This window comes from Rhyacophila brunnea, unplaced genomic scaffold (assembly GCF_057557595.1).
Source record: "Rhyacophila brunnea isolate RB1 unplaced genomic scaffold, BYU_Rbru_1.0 scaffold_21, whole genome shotgun sequence".
NCBI classification, from domain to species: domain Eukaryota; kingdom Metazoa; phylum Arthropoda; class Insecta; order Trichoptera; family Rhyacophilidae; genus Rhyacophila; species Rhyacophila brunnea.
Window position 1 is genome coordinate 31,617,928 of NW_028232871.1, and position 13,993 is coordinate 31,631,920.

A 13,993-nucleotide genomic window follows, 5' to 3' on the forward strand; every position below is an offset into this window, starting at 1 on the left:
CATTCGGTAATAACTAGTTTTGAAGGAATAATATTTTAGCCTACATTTTATTAATTTTGAAAGCAGTAAAATAGACACAAGGAATGTGAGGAATATAATCTTTAGGGGAGATAATGATTTGTGTTCTCTTCTTTTTGTGTGATCTTTTTCACATTAATACACAATATAGGCAATCTGTAATTGTTATGTTATAATTCGAATTTTTGCCATTTTATTAACCCCACAAAATTATTTTTTCTAGTGAAGATTTGTGGAGATGACAAGTAATTATTATTGTGTTCAGATAAGGTACCCACTTGCTTTTTTGATTGTTTTTTTAACTTAGGTCACATAATTTTTAATTCATAATTCGATTTTTTTCGAATTTACGATAGGTACTTATGGTTTCATAATATAAATCCACAATATTTTTCCTACAAGACGGTGAATGTGAAAGAATGTATTTATAATGCGGAATTAGTGTAACAATACATTGGATTTGGTTGTGAATAATATAAATGTGAATCGATTAGATATACATAGCTAATTATTGTAGTTTTTTCAATCAGATATGACGACAGCACACCACTGATCACTTATACTAATAAAATTATTATAATCTGTCGGTAAATGTATGTACATGACAGTAGATTAATCTTTTAGTAGGAACACCGTGCGATGCCGGCTGCTCTGTTATGAATATCGATATGTTATGTACAATTATTACTTTGAATACTATTGCAATCTATAGACTTTAAATACCCACCATCTGAATTGATTATAATTATAAGCACTATAGCGTTGTCCTATTAATAATGACTAGGATGATAATATTTAATAGTGCATAGGTATTCAAATGAGCATATCACATTTTAGTAGACTTAAGACTTAAGAGTATGAATATGACACTACACGAAATAATTTTGTATGTATGTAGTTAATTTTATAATTTGATAAAATGAAGTGTTTGAGGGTGTTGTGGAGTTTTTTTCAAACATGTATTATGGTAGCTTATCTTAGAATATTTTGTTTCGAGATAAGGTTTGTGTATGAGCATGGGCGTAAATTCTTTTTTTTTCATTTAAACATTCTGTATGATTTTTGTTCCAACATGTTTTTTACAATTTCTGTAAATCTAGATTTGTGAATAAGATTTTTTATCAGTTTAGGTGTGTAACTTATAATCAGTACAACATTCCTCAAAATGTCTTAGGTACTTTTTGGTAGTATTATTATACATATGTCATATTTTTTATCGAGTTCATTTAATACTCGGTAGTATATTGAATTAATATTTCAAGGTTGTATTTTCCAATTTTTTATTAATAAAGAAAATACCTTTCAACAACCACTAGGTAACCATCTACTTCTAAATAATCTAAATGCATTTGGATCTCGGGCATTTGGACAATGTCTTATCTCACATGTTAATAGAAACTTATATTTTGCATGGATAAGTTGCCGATCAATGTCACATACATATTGCAATTGTAATGTACTCAAAAGATCTAATTTTGACTTTTTTAGGGAAAACGAATTTTGAAAAATTTTACATACAAATACAACCTTAGAATATTGAAGAGTTTATATTGTACCTACCTTGGCAAAAATTAATAACATTTTCAAGTGAGGTAATTTAAATATACCTACCCCTTTAAATTTTTTTCGTATTGAAAAATTACAATATTTTGTAGCTCATCTTGCTTGAGTGAAGCTTTGGTTTACACATGTTTTTTGTAATAAATAATGGTGTATTAAGATTTTGTGTTATAATAATGGTTGTCAAATATTCCTACATGTAATTTTTTTAGAAAAAAATGTTTTTAGTTATAACAATATTTTTCAGCTTGTATTGCATTTCTGATATAAAAAATGCGTGTCAAAAACTGTTAACTCAAAATATTGGTAATAAATAAAATGTCTCCAGGTTGAACAAACAAATCAACCGAATACAATACTCAGTTGAATACGTACATCATAAATCTACTAATTAAACATTTAAATATTTATCATTTCCCTAAAACATTGTTACCAGTTTGGGTTAGGTCTTTTTGACACTGTCCATCCTTACCAAAGAAGGTGGTCGTCTTCAATGATTAGTTGACTAATCTTGTATAATCTATTTAGTATTTGATTAGTATAGGCTGTGTGTTCAGTGAGTTAAGCCCAATTATGTACATTATTTTAATAGTTATTATTAGTGATCGCTTGTCATTAGGTCTTTTTAAGATTTGAAATATATTTGGTGTAGGTTTTTGCTGTACAGAATAATTTGAAGCGCCTCGTGGCACTTGTTAGTATTAAATAAGTTCTTTTGGACAGGGTATTTTATGAAATATCAGTGTATTGTTTCGGTAAATGAGAGGTGAAAAAAGCTAACCCACAGAATCTAAAGATATTCACACAACTTAAAATGACATACGGTGGAACCCCGATTTTATATGTCCTAAATTCACATTTCGTTTCATTTTAGCACATTTAATTTTCAGTTTTATGTTCTTATTTCCCGCAATTTACATCTAAAATATTCTAACTTTAATTAAAATTAAAAATCCAAATTATTTGAACGCATTCAATTCAATGCATAACATCATTGAAATGAATACCAGACCCATTTGTGCATGTCTGCAGTGGCTAACAACACCAAGGTTACATGACACGATTGTATAAGTTTATGTTCAAATAATGTCTCAGGAAAGAATAACATGGTCGATTCAAAGGAAAAAAGGACATTCTCGCAATGGTGAAATAACATATTTAAAGAGTATAATATGCTCCAAACCAATGTGTATGATTTTTTAATAAAAAATATATTTATTTTTAAAAAAATCATATATTTACGTTTTGTCACTCCCTTCATCAACGTAAGATCGGAGTTTCACTGTAGTTTTGAATATTACCTACTTGTTTTTGGCATTATTTAGACACAGGTAAGACGCAAAGCTAGTTAACTTTGCCTTTAATTTATTAAAGGTTAGCCCATTTCACTTTTTATGTATCGATATCGATTTTCAGTGTTTTGTATATTTTATATATATTTTTTTTACAATGCATGTCTGTTTATAGATACATTTTTAAGTAAATTTTTTTGTGTTAACGTAATTATTTTTTTATTTCAATTTTACTTTTCCTTCTCAATCCTAAAATTATCAAAGAAATGATACTATCATATAATTAAAGTGATACTGTCATTCAGTTCAGTTTGTGGTTATAAATATTTTTTTCTACTTATATATATATATTCCAGGTATCGATTGTTTGATAGAAAAGTTTATTCTGTTTAATATTTGAAAATCTGAAAGTCTTCAGCTACAAGTTGCAATTTCAGTTCAGGGATATACTAATATATAGTGATAAAAAGAGCTATCTACAAAAATATAGTTTGAAGTAATTTTATTTGATGGCTTGGCTGGTATAAATTATTTTTTTATTATGTTCGATAGTACATTACATTAAAAAGTAATAACCGTAACTATTGACCATGAAAGTTTTAATTATTTTTGAAGCTATCTTTGTACATTGACTCTTTTGACACTAAAATTCTGAATTACGAAATCAATTTTTATGAAATTATATATTAAATCATTAATTTTTAACCATAAACAACAAAAAATGTCTTGATGACATAAAAGTGTAAAACTCTGGGTATATTATAAACAGTATCCTATATGTGAATGATTATTTGCCTGCATTATGGCTTATATCCATAATGAAATTCACTCAATAGTAAGTTGATCCTGGTACTATCTATACTGTTTGAAGACATCGATGACTATCCCGATCGCAGAATGATAATGCGGTCATCTTTATAAACCGAATCGGAACGATCTGTAACATTGGGGTAAGTGTGACATTACCGGGCTCAAGTGTGACACAGATAAGGACTTGACTGAATAATAATAAGTATGTTTATAATATTCATACAAGAAAATATATTAGTTTTTTATTTTGATTTTTTAAATACATTCAAGACCTTCCATGTTGTCACACTTTGTCCCAACTGTGTCACATTTACCCTTAATGACATTTTTTTAAATTATTATTTTGTTGTGAAATATTTAGTGATATACGATTACAAAACAGATAAAAATATAAGAACTATCTAGATATTTTTTTTATACACCATGATCATAATAGTGTTGATCATCTTTTTATAAGACTTTTTCTGTGTTTTGTGTCTTCTGTTTTATTTAAATTTTTCACTGTATTTTACATTATATTTTAAACAGAATTTGTTTGACATCGTAACACTTATAAAATTTTGTAAAAAAAAAAGTTTCCAAAAGTTTCATCAGTACCTTAGAGTTATTCATAATATATTTACGAAACTGATGAAATTATTAGGTATTTTATTTTGCTCTCTTGTAAAGATGCAGTTGTTTATATTCAAACTACCATATATATATTTACCATGTCCGATCCTAAGATGATCATTTAATTATCAAACCTGGGACCCACGACATTGCAGGATGACTCGTTACCCACTCGGCCATCGAGAGCATAATATATATATATATATATTTAAACTAATCTATAAATTCATTTACTTAAGTATAACTAGTGTTTAAAAAATCCATCTCATCCATTGATCTTTATTGTGTGAAAATGATAGGACTGATAATTCTGTACTATGTACAATGTACAACATATTTTTAACTGTCCATTATGTGATAGGTTTTTTTGATACATATCCAATCAATAGACCTATCAAAACGTAGTTTGGATTCATTTGCAAGATTTAATTCTACAAAGATGTTATTTATTATAAATAATATTAAGATGAATTCGGTTAATGATTTTGTGTTGTCGATAGTCTTTCGAAGGGCGTGGAATGCTTTCTGAAAAAGGATCTATTTCATTAGTTCAGTTATATAAGTTTTTTTTAATCTTAAATTATACACGATGCAATATAACAGATAACATTGATGCGTTGATACGACAGGTGACAACAAGCCGATATGGCAAGTGGCAGAGGAGCGAGAAGAAAACAAGCATCTGCAGAAGGAGAACGCCCCCTACGGTGAGTACGGCGGATGGCACAAGGCGGCCAAAGTGGACAGCCCCACTGTTACGACCACCCTCAAGAATCTGGGGGCGCTGTACCGCCGCCAAGGGAAATACGAGGCAGCCGAGACTCTCGAGGACTGTGCGCTCAGGAGCCGCAAGGAGGTGGTCAGATCACATTTCAATTAATATCTTTTTTCATTTATTTGTTTTTTTATTATGCGAAATTATGGCAAATGTCATGAAGAAATTCTACATACAAATTTATAGAGTATTAGACTTGCCTACGAAAGATTCTGAGTTGAATCGTATCGTAGACGAGTGTGATGGATAGAAATACAATTTATATTTAGTCTATAGTGAGAGCTAATTCGGGCCATGTTCATACCTTGAAAAGCTGTATATGTAAATATGTAGACTAAACGTATATTTTTATTCACTATTTGATGAAGTTGTATGATGTTAACACTATACGGTCCGCGAATTTTCGCGAAGAACCTACGCCAATATCCGGTATTTTTTAATGAAAATCAACAAATTTCGATCGCGAAGTTAAAAATGATATAACTTTTGAACCTATTGATATATTTCAATAAAATTTTCAGAAAATACTTAAAATATATCAATGCATCAAATTGTGTCATTTATTCAACACTTGTCAACCTCTGGCCCGCGTTCCATAAAGGTAAAGTATATAATTTGTAAATTTTCGTATATTATTTATTATATGTTATTAGATTAGTTCAATTTGTTAAATATAATGTAAAGGAAACAGCCTATTGATATGAAGCATCACAATATATTATTTTTTAATTAAAAAATATAATAAAATATTCAAATACAAAATGTTTTACACCGCTATAGAATACGTATCAATTCATTTTTAGCGCTAGCTACTCATATCTCTGATTATCAAATATAATAAAATAACAAAGACTTCACACAAACTGTGAAGTGTTTAAAAATAAATGCACATTCATTCCCGAACTAACACTTACTAGTGATTTATTGGTTTTATGGCCTAGCCGATAAAGGCAGTGCAGTGGCGTGCATATTTTCGAGTAAATTCAAATAAATAAAATGCACGCATATACAGTGACGTTCCAAGACAAAATGCCGCCCCTAAGCAGTGCCGAAATGCCGCCTCATTTTTTTTATACCTACCGTATTTTTTATCATCCTTTCATGACACCAATATCTAAGAAATGTGTTGTATGGATACATTACTAACAATACCTATACCACTAAACCTAATATACATGTCTACTTTAATAGACAAAAAATATTGTGAGTCCACGGTTTCAGATACATTTTAAAATACACGTAACTTTTTAAAAAATTTAGGTCAGCTAAATTTTTTTTAAATTAGGGTATGTAAGTATGTAGGTACCTACCTATAATTCAAATGCAATCCGCTAATCTGCGCATGTGCGCAAGGACGTGACGTCCAAGGACAACGGAAGTAAGCTAGGCATCGCGAGACATCGCGAACCTATCCTATCAAACCTTTTTAGTAATTATGAATACACTTTGTTTCCAACCAGTGGGCTGATTTTTTTTAAGGAAAGATATTTCCGTTATAACTAAGTTTAGGTAGCTATTTCTATATATACCTAATGATTCTCCTCGATTGTTCGCTCTTCGGGTAACTGCCGCCCCCAAGCGACGCTCAATCTGCTTACCCCCACGGGACGTCACTGCGCATATACATTCCCACCGCTTATTAAAATTTGGTATTATTGTAGGAATCGAGACAATCCAATAACAGTGCAGAGGCGTGCGTAAAAAAATCATATAACAAAATCTATGAGCAATAGGATTGTAAAACAAACATCTACATTCCACAAAAATATTTGAATCAACACTCAATCTTATGGATAATACCTTTAGATAACTGGCTAGGCACGAAATAATTATTATCACACTAAAGCTGAAATTATTTGAAATAGTTTATAAAACTATGAATGTAAAATGAACTAACAACTAATACACTTTTTTTTAAATTATACGAAGAAAACCAATTACCAATATGTAGATGTAGAGGTACTTTACACTCTTTGGACATGTAAATAGTTTCTTTTCGAAGTTTATGTGAGGAACACACTTTACACTTTCTTCTTAAACGTTTATTAGTTGCGGAAATCCCCGGAAATATTTGATTGTGATTGAAAATTACACTAAAATCTCCGATATCTTCAGTCACTGGGAATATCTGACATACAATCCGCATAGTTTTCCTCTGTTTAAAAACGAATGGTCCTCCATTTTAAAAAGTTTTTTTGGAGATAAAACTAATAAAAAATATATATCCTAGCTAAAATATACTTAGATTAATTATTTTTTCAATGAAATTAGTGCAATATAAATAATAATAGCTATTATTTATGCAGTTACACAAGCAATAATCTCCCGAAAAAAGCGAACGAAAATGACAACGCGATACAAGTTCACATTTATAACTGTTCTCATTTTCAAGTTAAGATTTCTATCATGGATGATGAAGCATGGTGGATGTTTCATGGGTAGTAAACCATTAAAGACAAATTATCAAATATGATGCAATTTCATAGCTAAAAATCGCGTTCATTAAAAAAAAAAAGAATGCAGGTTCATAAATGGTAGACTACCACTGAAAAGGGTCGACAATTAAATTTCGATTGTGAAGTGACGACACTGGAATATAACATTGAGTGTTTATTACCTTTTTTGTTCACGTCTCGTGATTCACCCGTCTAGAAATGGGCTTGTAACTAATAAAAAAAATGGTATAGGTACAAAAAAATACTGAATGGTATTACGTCCGCCATCTCTGTAAAAACCCCGAAATATTTTTTTTCCATCATGCTTTTACTTCTTGCACATGTCATTCAACCATCTGTCGATAGATCTTGCAACCAAATATTAAATTTCATATTTATTTTTCACAGTAAAGATATGCCTATGTGAGGACGCCACGTAGGCGTCACCGGATCGTAACGTTCGGCTTGCAAAGGACGCCAATGTGGCGTTACCGGACCATAAAGTGTTAACATCGGTTCAATTATTTTGACATGGGTGAATTATGAAGTACGTCTACTGACAAGGGTTGAATGTACGGCTAACAATCAATTTTTGTATAAATATTTTTAACACACACACATTAGACATTGTTTCAAATATGAAATATATCTTCCATTGGGAGTGTTTATTTTTATGCAGACATTTTTAACATAGTAAATATTATACAAATTAAAATATGTACTTTAAACCTCACTTAGAATGTTGGTCGTATTAGAAAAGATTATTTAATTTTTTAGATTAAATGCGTAGTAGAATTTCTTCATACCAGTTGTCTGTGGTTTGATATTTTTCATTTTATTTGATGAGAGCAAGTTAATTATAATTGATTTTGGCTATATAAATATGAATTTCAGTATAATACATTGATAGCTTCAATTAATTCGAAGAAATTTAATATTCTTATCAAAGGTTTTGGGATTATATACCTACTTAATTTAAAAGTAAACACTTAGTAATATTATTTTTATCGTATTTATAACCTAAATAAATTATTATCAAACTTGCTGTGTGATAAGAGTTAAGAGTTAGAGTGTGTGAAATTTATGCGATTAGCCTTGTAAATAATAATACCTACATTTGATATGGCAATTTTTTTTGAAATATTTAAACATCTTTTATTCTTCATACACATTCGATAATAATTCTTGATATTTATATAGTGTAGTGGGTCTTATCTAGAATACGAAGATAAAAGTTATGTAGTGGATAATTTAGCAAAATAAGTTGATTATGTATGGAGCTAAACGCTTATGAATCTCAATTTCAGATTTCCAAAAGGCTTATCAGCAAGAGTTATTTGATTACAAAATTAAATATCACTTTGGTAATATGTATATAAAATCAACAACATTATTTGATTTTGCTACTGTGTAATGTTGCAAATTGTCACTTAGGCCTTTTTGTTTTACCAACCTTGATAGTGGTGTATAAGTATCACCCTTACATAAAATTTAATTAAACTCTTGATAATTAATTACAATAGGTATTACCTTTAATCCGTTAACATTTTTAATATTTTTGTATGACCTGCTGCTCCATAAATTTACTGAATTATCTATCGAGTCTCCAAATCATCTCATCAGAGACGTTATTATTTGTAAGGCTTTCAAGGAATCCACGTTTGGCTATATCGACACTGCAAGATTTCATGTATATTTTGAAATTTACAAAACATAACTCATAATATAATTTTAAAGAGTATCTTCGGTTAAAGTATGATCACAAAATTATTTAATAAAGCAAAACTTCTTTCTGTATGTACCTAAATATCAACCTATAATCAATATCAATCACAGTTTGAATTAATATCGCTTGATGGTTTATCATTTTAGTAAATGCAAATTACAAATTATTATACTAGACATTGATATTTTGGTAGATATAATTTATATGAAGATTTATAGCTTGTGCACTTCCAAATTGAACTGTCCTCGTCACCCGGGTTTCACCTTTGGGCGTCTTCAGACTTTATGTATATCTACTGACAGTACTTGTACAATGAAGCTTAGATCATCCGAGAACCGATCGATACGGAAGTGTATAAAATTCATATAAATTTGAATATTCACTCAAATTTCCATCAAGTACACTCAGTCAATAGTTGTATATTTCTTATGGAATTATCTAATAACCCAACCTTTACTTACATGCTTATAATACATAAAGTGCAAGGTTAGGTTATTGTGATATTATAATGATGCAATTATTATCTTTATAAGTAACTCCCGTATTATTGTTATATTACTATGTATTGCCATTTTCTCATGTTGCACGTTTGGTATTTACTTTGCGCTGTGTTGTTATTTCTACTCAGTGTTTGTACAATTTTGTGAATGTACCGTGTTTTTTCCGGTTTACTCGCAGATTGTACAAGTGTTATTGTGTTGAGGTAATACGTCATGCGGTAATTGAAAATAAACAAGTTTGGTTTGGTTTGGTTGGGTCGTAGTCAAGAAGGTGTGGATCATTGCATATATGGCATAATGTGCAAAATGTCTTATGTGCATTTTCGTAGACTTATTCAAACCGTTATAATATGATATTTCTCACTGAATCAAACGAGCATTGAAATTAATTATCGATTCGTTTAACCGGAGGCATCATTATCTTCTATTGCATACCTATTACGTTTTCACACTATTTTTATTTGCGTTATAGTAAACTGCCACAGTTGATTGGTACCTATATAGTTTGTGACATATTGTTCCTATTGTATTGAATTCTGCGGGGATTTTTATGCAAATTTAAAACAATCTCGATGTGTACCATCTCACCGTGTCACAGTTGCTAATAAAATTTGACTCTTACGAAAGTTTCTCACAGAAAGACCTAACCCACATAAAATGCACTCAAGTCCTTTGTGCGTTATGCCATTGATTTTTAGTAGAGAATCATACTAATTATTAAACAGTAAGTCATTCACTAACATTTGAGCTTTCTTTCTCTCGCACGCTGCCCACAGCACGTTCAACAAGTAAGTTGAATTATCCACCGGAGTGACATTAGTTCCGCAAAAATTTGCTTACATGTTATTATACAATATATTATTATAACCAAATACATTATCATTAATCGCACACTATGACAATGTTTTATGACAAACACAAAAATAAATAAAGACCGTAGACAAACAAATTGGTTTTACATTTTAAATCTACAAATTTAGTGATGTTTATTTTTCATGATATTTTGTCAATTGTATTGAAGCAACATTTACTCAAAACTACGGGCAACAATATTTAGATGTAAGTCTTAATGCCTTAGGATCAATAAGTATTAACTACAATTTACTATTGTTTTATTGTTGGAATGGCTAATTTTTTAATATAAAAACATGATATTACCTACTACAGGTAACCCTGTGTAGATCGCGGGAGATACTTTTTGGACTAGTTCGTTATAAGCGAAATTTCACAATCAACAGGGGATTTGAAAAACAAAACAATATAAAATATGAAAACACTATTTTAATAAAATAAAAGTAATATCTATAACTTTCAATAAACTGAAAAAAAAACATTAATTTTGTTCCGTGTCTAAAAGAATCTACATAGCCTTAAATGTAAACTGTGCCGATAAATAATCTGATTGTGTACGCTTGATTCTTGATTATGACATTTCTCGGCATGTGGCACCTGTCAAAATAAATGCGAGACAAAAAATATTATTGAAAATCGATCGCGATTTAATGGATTTGCACTCACCGGGGTCGCGATGGACGACTGTTACCTGTAATTCAAGCAATCTATCATTTGTATCTTTCACGTTTATAAATCACGGTCGGTTTATCAATTAATTAAAAAAAATCCATGATCTAAATTAAGTTATTACACCTAGTATATGTCTGGGGGACATCACTACATTCATCTTAACTGATCATTTGTATTAGACTGTCATTGAACTGATACGACTTTCTAATTGTGTGTGTTCAATTACAACTCATCGTTCACGATCATGAAAAGATGTTAATACTGGTCATCGGTACAATCATAAATCACATATTATTTCTGAAAAAAATATGAAGGAGCAATGGAAAAATAACCCAAATGTTAAATTAATTATTGTTTGGGTCTGTTATGAAATGTGGCCCCCGAAGCAGCGGTTTCCATTCACGTTTGTGGCTTTGCAGGCACTGGACATTGTGAAACAGGCAAAGCTCCGCGGAGTGCGTAGAGGCAGCCGGGAATCCATCGATTCTGTTCACATCGATCAGCACGATGAGGTTAGCCCCAGGCCGCTTAATTACACATACCTATCCATATTAAGAGCACCTACAGGACATAACAGAATAGATTCAGGTCTATATGTGAACAAAATATTGTATTGTTAAAAAGACTCATGAAACAAAAAAATATATTTTTTGTACAATTTGAAACATGCTAATTCCATGGTAATTGAATATAAAGCGAAACATGTTCAAGAACTATCTGAAAACTGTGTTTTGCTAGATATGTCCTTTTAACATTAGAATATGTTTTCTATTTTTTATTTCAAAAAATGATTTTACAATGAAATCTATATTTATTATTTTATTAGAATGTCTGGATGAAGTTTCTATCAAAATAGTTTCATCGTTATATTTTCAATTCACCTGAATCAATTCACATGCCTGATCATATCCCAGTCAATAATGACTTAAGTCCCAATAAACAAATGAGGTTTAGATCTTTACATTTTTAGCAGTTAAGATAAGGTGAGTTACTTTTGACGTTCTTTTTTACACACAACATGATCAAATTTTTATACAGTAGAATGAGATAAGAAATCACCTGAATGTAGTTATTTATTATAAAGCCTGTACCTCTGTACCTTCAAAATAGATTATAATATCAATTATAAATCTACAAAAATTAGTATGAAATGAAGTATTTCTGCAATTGAAAAGCTTGAGTTATATAATAATATAATATTATTACATATATATATATATTCTTTTTTTACAACCGACTCCAACATTTATATTTATTTTATTATCTTGATAAAGCATAAGCATATTGTTTTAGTTTGTCTTTTTGCTCGCTTTGAGTTTTGTTTTTTGTTTTTTTAGGAAAGTTTGCTTAGTATTTATGGCTTAGTTTGTTGATTTTTTTTGTTACTTATGTAATTTAGAACTTGCATAGAAAATCCCCTTTCTACAATTACTGTAATGTTCATTCTGAATATATTGTTAGAACACTTCTTATGTTGCTGTTTCACACTGTTATTAAAACTGCGTACAGAATAAGCAAACAGGTTAGACCAACACGAGACGCACGTGAGGTACTCTGCGTATATCTGTCGGCAAGCAGTAGACAGTAACTGTTTTCAAGTGTTTATAAATATTTTTCATCGACATGTTAATTGTTTAATTAACGTGGACATAGCACCTAATAAGCATACAATTTTTTGATATTCGACAAATTTATAATTTACTTTATACCACACATTTATTCCTGTTATTTCACAGTTATCTCACATGAATTATATAATATTTCAAATAAAATATTGTTTTAAATTTGTTTCCGCTTTTTGACTTGACAACTACTGTGAGCCGACATTTAAATGGAAATATTTCCTCGGTGTTGTTCCTTATTCATGTTTATTTATTCCCTACGCAATCTTATATTATGTGATTTTTATTTTTGATAGCTTTTGTTTTATTTGAAGTTTTTTGTTGTTTTTTTTCTTTTGGGTAATTCCGTCAGACGGGAGGGAACACAAACGCGGAGCCGCGGTCAAATCTGAAGTCCAAACTATTCAATGCCCTCGGAATACACACCGGCACTCATCAATAACACAATTATTAACATTAATATTATTTAGAGCATTATCGAACATGCAGACTCTATCTGAATCTACTTCTTTTCTATATAAAATTCAAGTAAAATATTTACCTTGTAAAAAATGTGTTGAAAATATAAAATCACTTGTTATGAATCTTAATTTTTTCTCTAAAATTTACTGTTCATTGAAATTGTATTTTTTTTTCACTCATAGACCTACCATATTTTGGTATTATAAATATCACTCATTATTTCATCTGTTCTTATTTTCTTGACTCCAAAAATTAATTATTTAAAAGTTAGAATATTTCGTTATAATTACAGGATAAATATTGAATTAGTGTTTTAATGACATTAAATTAGAAGTAACTCAAAGAAAACAAAAAAATAATACTAATTTCTCTCTTGCATCAATATAGAATTCATTGCCATTCCAATTTGTGCAATTAAAATAATTAGCAGGAATATTATTTATTTTTTATATAAGTTTTTCTTTCAATAATATCTTTTCTCCTTGTTGCATCTCTTATATTTTTGTATAAATAATGATAGACTAATTTTTTTTATAAAATTTCTTTCCTCCCAAAATAACTCTGAAGTTTCAAAACATAAAATATGTCGATCATCGAATCGATATGTTTTATAATTAATTTTTATTAACTTTCTAATCAAAGTGTAAACTATTAATT

General features: G+C 29.7%; 1 protein-coding gene across 7 annotated transcripts in view; it reads left to right on the plus strand.

Moving 5' to 3' along the window:
* Klc (kinesin light chain) overlaps positions 1–13,676 on the plus strand; it is a 185,361-nt gene extending 171,685 nt beyond the window's left edge. For 3 of the 7 annotated variants that reach the window (XM_085949052.1, XM_085949054.1, XM_085949053.1), the window contains 3 exons: positions 4,922–5,151; positions 11,672–11,764; positions 13,227–13,676. In XM_085949052.1, coding sequence (XP_085805178.1) covers positions 4,922–5,151; positions 11,672–11,764; positions 13,227–13,316 — 413 coding nt within the window. In that variant the 3' untranslated portion in view covers positions 13,317–13,676. The remainder of the gene's footprint in view (positions 1–4,921; positions 5,152–11,671; positions 11,765–13,226) is intronic. The other 4 variants (XM_085949055.1, XM_085949057.1, XM_085949056.1 and 1 more) reach the window with 2 other exon arrangements.
* The last annotated feature ends 317 nt before the right edge of the window (positions 13,677–13,993 follow it).